The sequence below is a fragment of the Cyprinodon variegatus genome, unplaced genomic scaffold, assembly GCF_000732505.1.
Source record: "Cyprinodon variegatus isolate N-32 unplaced genomic scaffold, C_variegatus-1.0 Scaffold23, whole genome shotgun sequence".
Taxonomy (NCBI): domain Eukaryota; kingdom Metazoa; phylum Chordata; class Actinopteri; order Cyprinodontiformes; family Cyprinodontidae; genus Cyprinodon; species Cyprinodon variegatus.
In genome coordinates this window covers 2,090,145-2,100,454 of record NW_015150476.1, presented here as the reverse complement: position 1 = coordinate 2,100,454, position 10,310 = coordinate 2,090,145, and the positions used below count along the sequence as shown (strand labels likewise).

At 38.5% G+C, this 10,310-nt stretch overlaps 1 protein-coding gene across 2 annotated transcripts in view; it reads left to right on the top strand.

Annotated features, from left to right (window-relative positions):
- Window positions 1-10,061, top strand: part of traf2 (TNF receptor associated factor 2) — a 12,831-nt gene extending 2,770 nt beyond the window's left edge. For both annotated transcript variants that reach the window (XM_015392707.1, XM_015392714.1), the window contains exons 2-11: window positions 1,389-1,594; window positions 2,378-2,456; window positions 3,533-3,631; window positions 5,373-5,534; window positions 5,624-5,698; window positions 7,955-8,029; window positions 8,531-8,740; window positions 8,924-9,227; window positions 9,444-9,592; window positions 9,684-10,061. In XM_015392707.1, the coding sequence (XP_015248193.1) occupies window positions 1,419-1,594; window positions 2,378-2,456; window positions 3,533-3,631; window positions 5,373-5,534; window positions 5,624-5,698; window positions 7,955-8,029; window positions 8,531-8,740; window positions 8,924-9,227; window positions 9,444-9,592; window positions 9,684-9,902 (1,548 nt within the window). In that variant the 5' untranslated portion in view covers window positions 1,389-1,418 and the 3' untranslated portion in view covers window positions 9,903-10,061. The remainder of the gene's footprint in view (window positions 1-1,388; window positions 1,595-2,377; window positions 2,457-3,532; window positions 3,632-5,372; window positions 5,535-5,623; window positions 5,699-7,954; window positions 8,030-8,530; window positions 8,741-8,923; window positions 9,228-9,443; window positions 9,593-9,683) is intronic.
- Window positions 10,062-10,310: the final 249 nt, after the last annotated feature.

Here is a 10,310-nt window from a genome sequence, read left to right as displayed (position 1 = left end):
TTAGTAGCAACCTGCACCATCTGGCATCTTTCGCTGTCTAACAAGAACCCCAAAATGCTCAAAGTAGTGCTCAGTAACAGTTCTCTTTTAAAATAAAGGCTGTAGAGTGTTTTGCCTCCTGCCAAGTGAATGTCAGTGGATCTTACTTTGTCCACTAGATGGCAGTAAATAGAAAATGCAGATCACTTTAAACATAAATGCTAAATGTACTCTGCATAGGCTAAAAAGAATCAGATTTAAGTCCACCTCTGAAAGGACCCAATAAATCTTTGCAAGATGTGAACTTGTGAGAAATATCTGATCATGTGTCAATATTAAAAATACAATTTGTATTGTCGTCACTCGATAAAAAGCATAAAACAATGATTTTCTCTTGCATTTCTGGTAGATCTCTCCAAACTGCAGTTCCATGAATAAATAAAAATATTTTTTGTATTTCGCCCCTATCACTGTGACAATTGCAAGAGTTTGCACAATTAATGCAAGTAAAACCCAAAGTAATATTAGAAAGTTACTTGTTAAATTCTCTCAGTATGCGATTGTGTTAACATTGAATGCAAAAAAAAAACAACAACATCAACAAAATACTCTTCATAACAGAAAGTTGGCACAGATAGCTTTTATATAACCTTTCCTTTATATGAATGCATCCTTCTAGAGAAACCAGTAACATTTCTTAATTCAACAAGTGCAGAATAATATGCCTTCAGAGCTGGTCTTGATTCTTTCTTGTGGCCACCCTTCTTTTCAGAGAAAACTAATTTAATTTACATGTTAAAACATTTGGGCTTTGATTCTAACAGTAAAAGATAGCGTGCATTTCTATGTAACTTGCACATGCTTCACCGCAAATTAATGTAACCAAGCAAGCATCCCTAATGACTGCCCAAAGCCCTGTTTGATATGTAGAGACTTGTTCCTGGCTGTTTAAAAAAATTAAAATTATAGAAAGAAAGTTCTATAAAACAATTCATGCATTAATGATAAATGTATCACTTGCTTGAACTCTTTAATTATGATATGCGTGCAACTTTTAGATTGCCTTTAAACAAAGGCATCTGCAACCCATTATGTTATTAGTTTTCACTGCGTTTAATACATAACTATCCAGGTAGATGACAGATGGCTTTCAGTTTAGTTTTTGCATGTAACTTAATGAAGCATGGTGCTGGTCGTGTCATGCTGTGGGAATTCTTGTCTTGAACAGGGAAGCTAGTCAGAATTGAAGGGGAATGGATTGGCTCATGTATTGTTAAATAATAAAAAATCCTGATTGTTATAAATGAAAAAATTTGGAATAATTAAAGTTATTTTTTGTATATATATATGCAAGACAAAAACAAACAGTGCACATGAGAGAATAGATTTTCTCTTGCTCTCCTCCACAGGTTGGTGCAGCATCAGTTTCATGGAGAACAATGGCCCGCATTTCTTTGGATTGTCCAGCCTCCTTGCCAGGAATACCTCTCAGTGTGCTGTCGGTGCCCATGGAGAATAAATACAAATGTCAGCAGTGTCTCCAGGTCCTGAGGAAACCTGTCCAGGCTCAATGTGGCCACCGTTTCTGTGTGCACTGCTTCAAACTGCTCACCAGGTACACCACCCTCTCTGTGCCAGCTTAATGCCTCCTCCCTCTTTTTGTGGATCTCCATCAGCGCATCGTCTGCTTTTTTTTCCTGCTCTAGTCTTGATTTTCTTTTTCTTTTTTTTTTGCGCCTGAGATCATTTTCTTAATGCAGACTCATTCCTCGCATGGTTGGACTCGGGTGATTCACAAGGATCCAGTCATTAATCTTTGCTGAGTCAGTGTGCTTTTTTTTTTTTGTCTGCTTCTTCGGTGGATCAACCATAAACCAGTTATCTGTGGATATAATAGTGTTTTTTTTTATAACATTCACACACATTGCTTTATGTTTACAGATAAATCAGGTTCATCACTAAACATAAAGTACTGAGATGAAAATGAACCAACTTAGCAACACATTGCAGTTTTACTAAAATCAAGGTTTTTTTATGGGAGCAATCGTGGAAAGTTTGAAATGCTCAAACTGTTCTGGTGAAATTCCAGTTTTGCAATGCTTATGTTGTCAGAGCTGAGCTGTCTGGAATCCAGTCACATGATATCTCCTTATGTGCTGACAAGGAGCTAGTTCAACTAGCTCCATTTATCTCTGTGGGATTTTTTTGTTTATTTTTAAAACCAGATAAATTGAATTAATTCAGTGTTCTGCTCCAAATCTGTTGCTAAATCCCTTCTATTTTGCTTCTGCTCCATTTGTTAATGGTTTATCTGCTTGAGCTGTGATCCATGTTAGTCAGTAGATGATGGTAGAGCAGGTTATTGTTGCTATTTAATCAGGAAAATCTTTTTTTTTAGCGCTGGTCCAAAGCCTTGTGAAGCCTGTCGCCAAGAGGAGATCTATGAGGAGCCTATGTCCATCCTGAACAGTAGTGAGGTGAGTTTTCAGACAGCAGTTAGAATCACACATCGTAATAGATTTTACTAATAGCTACACAGGTAGCTCAAACTTGTGAAGTGGCCACTAAATAAACAGATTTTTTAAAAAAATACCATCTTAAAATTGTGTAGTGTGTTTTTATTCAGCCCCTTTTCTACTCTGAAACCCCTAAAGCCCAGTGCAACTGGACAAGCTCCCCTAAGCAGGGAAGAGAGTCCAACCAGATCTAAAAAGTGGAAAATGTTGCAAAAGAAATGGGCCCCTATTTAAAATGGGGCGAACCAGAGAGAGAGGAGCAGCCAAGAGGCCAGAGAGCTGCAGGGCTCTACAGTTCAGGTTCAAAATCTGTCTGTTGGCAAGGAAGTCAAACTTAGCCGTTATACAGGAGTGGCAGGAAGATCAATGAGCATCAGATTTTCCATCTAAATGTTTTCTGACAATATGAAACCAGAACTGGAGTTATATGCTAAACTTGTTACCCTGAAAACTCCATGTTGATACACAATAGGGGCAGCATTATGCTCTGGGAATGTTTTCTTTCAGCTAGAATAGGAAGGTGGGAGTTAATAGAAATGCAGTGTGATCCTGGAGGAAACGCTGTTAGACAGGAGGGCAAAGGTTCATGTGAATTAGAGTCCCTGCAATGACTGAGTTCATGTTCCCAGCACTCTTTTTCCTGAGTGTGCTTAAGCTGTTTTACAAGAAAGCTTTGGTGAAATTGGCTGCAGATATAAAGAGTGGATAGAAATACCCTAAAAGAAAGATAATAAAAAATTTGCTTATCAGATATGTGTCCTTTTACTTCCACTTCACAGTTCTGCACCATTTTTATGTTTTACTCTCCCATAAAACATCAATAACGTACCTTGTAGTTTGCCTTTGTCGTGTGACTGAATGTGAATGCTTTGCATTACTTTGTATGTTACTCATTTAAAGCAAAGGTGAATGTCTGACCACAGCCTGGAGGGGGTTTCCATAGTTGCACAAAGAAGCCCACTCTGTGTTCTAAGTACAATCACCGTCTTTATGCGTCCGCTGAACACTGTGTTCTTGCCCCCCACCTTGTCCACCAGGCATTTCCAGACAATGCAGCCGGTAGAGAAATAGCAAGTTTGCCTGCCAGGTGTCTAAACCAGGGCTGCAGCTGGACGGGATCGATAAAAGATTATGAGGTGAGATGATCATTTGAGCTGCTCTGTTTTCTCTATGGGCTCATGTCGGGCCTCATTAAGGTGTCAGGTTACCCCTGAGGTTAACTAGTAGTCCTTTTACATATCAGTGTGACCTGACCTAACTATCCTAAGGCTTTGTTTTCCTGAACAAGCTCTGCTGCTTTCTTTGCAGCAGCTGCAGTAGGAGAAACAGGAAGTGAAACTGAACATGTGGGCTGGAAAGTCCCTGCGCTTTTTGATATTCACAAACAGCTCAGTGGAAAGTACCAGAAGAAAAGGCGATGTAAGCTTTGGGCGGTGTGGATTAACTGGCCGCGGATCTCCCCTGATAATGAAGCCACCAACTATCTAAGCTGTAATTTATGTGGAAGAGTCAGATTAGAGGTTGTGGAAGGAAAGCAGTTAGAAAAGCCCCAATATTTGATGCTACTCTAAGTCCTCCTCTGACTGTATTTAGTTTGTGCTGTAAATATGTCTGCTTGGAGGTAGTTGGTGGGTGTTGCTTTGTGAAGGACGTCCTACATGAACGTCATTTTCTGTTTAAGGGGAGTTTACTAGCTGCTGCGGTCACACTTAGCTGTAATTCCTGACAGTTTGGGAAGATGCACCACTCTGATATTTCATTCAATGGTTCGATGGTGCAGGCCGTCCCGTATTTGCATGCTGTGCATGTTCCTATCTCAAAAAGCATGTGCTGATTTAAATGTGCCGTTGGTTATTTATTATTATCACCTAATTGGCTGGGTGAAACACCCACACAAGTATGATTAATTCTGAGCCACTCCCGAAGGAGTCCCCGGCTTGGAAAAAACATGGTTTCCCAGCAGCTTTCTGTACACGCCCAGCCGAGAGGGCGCTTCTTGCACTAGAAAAACCAGCTAGTTTTGGCTAACACATTTCGAACCCGAAGCCACTAAAAAGATGACTCATTTTCACTTTTGCCTTGGATCTGTCCTTTGCAAAACGGGTGATTCAAATGGAAAAAACGTTCAAACATACCTGATGGTTTCGCTCGGTAGATCGCACGTTGTGATCCCAGTCATTCAGGGAGAAAAAAAAATGGCGGCTCCCCGTGGCACCGCCTCCAAAATAAGCCCTGCCCCTTCCTGTTTCGTCATTTTTATTCCTAGTAGAGCCGCTAAAACGTTTTTTATTTTTAAATAAATTTCCTCTTTTTGAATTTTGCACACTTCGGCATGTTCTTGTAAACGATGTATCATAACTCCTGCTTTTTTTTTTTACAACCGTTTTTTTAAATACAGTTTGAAATACTTTGTTTCTAGTTTTGGCATATAATAAAAGTCATTCATTTTTGACTCCTTTACAAAAAAACCTTTAAGATTTAAAATAAAAATAACATAATCATTCCATGATCTCTTTTTTTTTTAGTTTGTGACATTTCCCCTTTGTTGTGTTTTTTTTTTTTACTTCTTTGCAAAAGGCTGCAGTAACAACAAAACAAAAAGCAATGGTTTGTTTGGTTTTTGTAATGCCAACACACCCTGTGCCACTCCTGCTCTTCCCAGAAAGGTTATTATATGTTCAGACATCTTTATAAGAGTGTTTGTTTGTTCTAATGTGATGCGGTTTAACCATCCTTATAAAATGGCACAACCAGACAGCTTGTGCAAACCTCATGATCTTAAATATTATGAAACAAATAGCTGATGGGTTTGACTTGTGTGAAAACAGCAAAAAATTATTGAGTACAGAATCAAGTTATTGTTGTCTACATCTTCAGGCTCAACACGAAGGTCGCTGTGAATATGAGAGGGTGCAGTGCGAAGCCTGCCAGGCCTCCATCCTCCTCAAGGACAAGGAGAGACACAATGAGAGGGAATGCGAGGAAAGAACTCTGAACTGCAAATACTGCAAAGTAACATTCAATTTTAAAGACATTAAGGTGAGAAATGCATGCAATTATGTATAATAAAGCAGTTTTCTTGTACTGCTTTGCAAAGATAAGATTTTGTTCTATGGAAACAATTTCAGGCCCATGATGAAATCTGTGTCAAGTTTCCGTTACAATGCAAAGACTGCGGAAAGAAGAAGATCCCAAGGGAAAAGGTTAGAGCTGTTCTGGTTTTATCTATTTCTGTAGATTCAGTTTTTTATTTATATTTGGTGCAAAAACAATTTAGCTCATACCCATGGAAAGCCATTTAAATAATTCTTCAATGGCGCCACATTTGTGAAGGAAAGGCATTTCTGGGTTTGAACAATTTTCCAGTTTATCCCTGCTAGAGTCACACAGCATTTAGTGGCAATAGAGGGAAGATAATGATCTCCCTCATGTATAATACTGACCTCAACCCCTATAAACACTTTAGGAGCAGGATGCTGTTTATGCCATGCTAACCAACCACTCTGGCTGACAGCTAATGCTGGTTGAGGAAGGAGCTGTTATTCCATGGCTGTTGTCCATTAAACAAACACCAAAAAATGCATTTCTTCCATAACAGAGACATTTCAGGGAAATAAACAATGTTAAGAGTTACTGAGAGAACAGGTATTGTTACAACAAAGGTCATACTTTTGGATTGCATATTTAAAAAGGTTGGAAAAAAACAGTTTTCTGTGTTTTTTATTGATATATAGTTTTGGTCGGAGGATTACATAAACTCATAATAGTCATCAGTGCCTTGTCAGTTTTATTTCCATTTGATTCACTGTTTTGCCATGGTGTGGTGATAATTCAAGAAAGATATTAACTGAGGGCACAAGTTGGAATTTGTTTATTTTTTCAATATCAGTAAAAAGGTAATATAGGCTGATATCTCTGAACCAATTTATTAATATTTGGTGAAAGGCTTCTTGAAAATCTAATCTCCAATTCTGTCCTTCCAAATAAAATTAATCAATTTACTATTTTTTTTAATGAAAAATGATAAAAGAAAAAAATCAATAAAATATATTTCTTAAAAAACAGCTTTTATTTCAGTCAGCCCCTTTGGGAGACATGATTGTTTTACAATAAAACAATCATGTCTCCCGATCAACAATGAAAATAAAACACACCAAATGTTTGTGTGAAGATGAACTGATGCCACTCAGAACTATGAAAGCCCAACGAGTGGAGGAATTTGAAAAAAATCCAAATTCTCCAAAAAGGAAATAATCAACAGAAAATCTAATAAGCTGATTAAATCAATTAAAGGAAAAGTCCGGTCAGCAAGGAATGATCAATGAATCATTATTTATACCTAAAAGTGATGTCACGAAGCCGAGCGCCATTCTCCCCGCTTTACAAGCTAAATCAATGGGAACTATTATACCCACCTGCAATCAACAACAGTTAATTAATTTTTGAGGGGACCTCACCTTTTTAAAATTCATGAGAGCTATAGTTAAACTGACAATCCCACTTGCATGGCAGTTGGATGTTGTAATACATCAGGTAAAAGTGAAAGAAAAATTTGTTATTTCACCTTTCTTATTCATGATCCACCACCGACGTGTTCGTCTTTGGATTGCCAACTTGAAGAGGGAGGATTTGCCATCGAATTTCTGGGCAGAGAAAAAACGCGTAATATGTAGCCAAAATTTTGAAGAAGAATGTTTTCAATATAATTTGGATAATAGCGCCTTGTAACAAAAAAACAGATACAGCACTTGGCCTTGTTTAACAGTAGTTTTCTTTGACGAACATGGATGTCTCCGGTAAAGCACATTCAAATGAAATTACTCCTTATTAAAAACACTTTGCCTTTATTGAACAGTATGTAATGATTTCATATTTAAAGTAATTTCAGAAGTTTGAAATCTGAATATGAACAGACTTTTCCTTTAATCACCTAGCCCTCTCACCAAACATTTTTTTATATTGGTTTATCTCTGTTTAATCCAAAAGCTTATTAATAGCCATAGTATTTATACCTAAACCCATTTTACTGTTTGTTTGGGATCAGTGTTGGAAGTTTAAACATTCTAGCTGTTGATTTTAAGTAAAGTTGAATCGCAACGACACCACTGGCAGGTAACCTTCCCCACAGAATGATTCTACCACAGCCGTGCATAGCCACTGATAACACTGATAAGCCAAATGATATCTACTTTTTTTATCTCTAAAATTAGAAATATGCGATTAATTATGAGTTCAAATATCTGAAAGGAACTACCTATAGCTACGAATTTTAATACAGAGAAATATTCAACAGTATTTGCAAGTTAAACAGAATAAATTATAGTGAATCCATTGATCTCAAACAGAAAATCCCTCCAGTTTCCTTTTGACTCTACATCACATAGTTTTGCTTTTATTCTTGTTCCTAAGTAAGGTCTCTCTAACTCTTCACTTTCTGTTTTTGCCTGCTATCCCCTCAGTTCAATGACCACATGAAGTCCTGCGCCAAGTCAAAGAGTGCTTGTCCATTCAGCGAAGTGGGCTGTAAAACTGTGGTATGTGCAAAAAGAAAAATCTCATTATGTCTAAGACTGACATCAAATATGCTCTCAGCTTTGCTCAACTTAAAACTTGTGAAAAGGGCATCAAGTTTCAGAATAAAACATCACTTCACCTTCTGTTTTGCACCATATAATTCCCAGTATAAATCGTATAGCTTGTTAGGTTATGGCTGGTTATTACTGATTAATAAATAGCTATAGTAATTAAAAGGGTATTTTCTGTTATTAACTAGAGTTCATTCACGTTCACTCAGTCATAAGCAGACAGATAAGATGTTTCAGATTCTGTTCATACTTGGCAGTCAGACGGGACTTTTTGTCACATCTCATGAGAACTGTTTCTTTTTTTTTTTCTTCTTTTTTTTTGTTGGTGTTTTCATATCGATGTCTTAAGTTAATTGATTTGCATTTGCATTTAAAAGTCTCCTAGTTAGTCTCCCATCTGAATGTCTCCTGTATATGCTGAAATAAACCTTGATCTCTTGTTTTACTCAGGTGGAGAACGGGAAGCTCAGCGACCATGAGCACAGTAGCACCATGGAGCACCTGCGTCTGCTGCTTCCGATGGTGCTGTCCATGACGCGGACACAAACAGATGCCCTTGGATCCGGGGAATGGCAGGAGGACTCAGGGTTGGGTCTGTACAGAGCTCCTGAAGAGGGGAGCGGAGCTGCAGCTGCACCGCCTGCAGACCTGGAAAAAAAAGTGAGCCTTTTGTATAAACATTATGACTTTTACTAATGGAGACAAACACGGACCAAAAGGCATTTTTCTCATGCCTTAAGGCATTAAACAGTTTTTTTTTGTAGATCTCAACATGATAAGATATTAAATAAAAATCAGTTATTGACATGAGTCCTATAATCACATATTGCTGTTTTCCACCAGGTAATTGCTTTAGAAAACATTGTGTGTGTCCTGAATCGGGAAGTGGAGCGAAGTTCCCTAACCCTGGAGGCCTTCGCCCACCAACATCGGTTAGACCAGGAGAAGATTGAAAATCTGTCAAACAGAGTGCGACAGCTGGAGCGGACGGTGACCATGAGAGACCTGCAGCTGTCTGAGACTGATCAGGTGGTGCGGGAGCTGCAGCACTGCACCTACGACGGGATTTTTGTCTGGAAAATCACTGACTTCTCCCGGCGCAGACAGGATGCGGTGGCCGGCCGAACGCCTGCAATGTTCTCACCCGGTAAGAAAAGAGACGTGATTGCATTCATGTGTTTTTGATGCTTTCGTGACTGTAATACAGATCATGTGGTTGGTGTGATGTTACTCGTTGGCTCCCACATGAGGGAGATTCCACTTCAGTGTGATCATGTTGTTTTTAAGGGAGGTTCCCTGTCAGGGTCTGACAACATTTCAGGGTTTTGTTTTTATTATGAATTCTTTCCTTGCTCTTTTGCAGCATTTTACTCCAGCAAATATGGCTACAAAATGTGTCTGAGGCTTTATTTGAACGGCGATGGGACAGGACGAGGGACGCACCTCTCCCTGTTCTTCGTGGTCATGAAGGGCAAGTGCGACGCTCTGCTGAAGTGGCCCTTCAGTCAGAAGGTACTACAGTTCAAGAATCATTAACCAGAACCCTGCAGGTTTTCTGTGAAAACAGAAGCTTATTTAGTCCTTCTTCCTTCTCCCTACCCAGGTGACTCTTATGCTCCTGGATCAGAACAACAGGGAGCACATAATCGACGCCTTCCGACCCGACATTACGTCCACCTCCTTCCAGCGGCCGATCAGCGAGATGAACATCGCCAGTGGCTGCCCGCTCTTCTGCCCGCTGTCAAAGCTGGCAGGCAAGAGTCCATATCTGAGAGATGATACGATATTTATCAAAGCCATCGTAGACCTCACAGGCTTATAATGTGCACTGTGGAAGCTGCACTGAAATCCTTACGCATAAGACTATAATATATAAAAGTTTTTTACCTATATGCCCATTTATGGGTAATATTAATATGGTTAATAAACTGTAAAATAATTAAAAAATACCGTATTATTATTATTATTATTATATGATTCTTATATCTTAGTATTACTAAGCAATATTATAAAATATCTTTATATTCATTATAAAACTACAGCTATAATAGTTTGGATTTTTTGTTTAGTATTTTTTTTTATTTTCTATATTTTTCAAGATGATATATTCCTTTTTAATAATTTATTACAGGTAGAACTCCTCTCACTGACTCCATAACAGGAAAGTAGACAAACCCTTTGGCCATACGCACCAAAATCACCAACCTAACAATGCTTTTTACCTGCTACA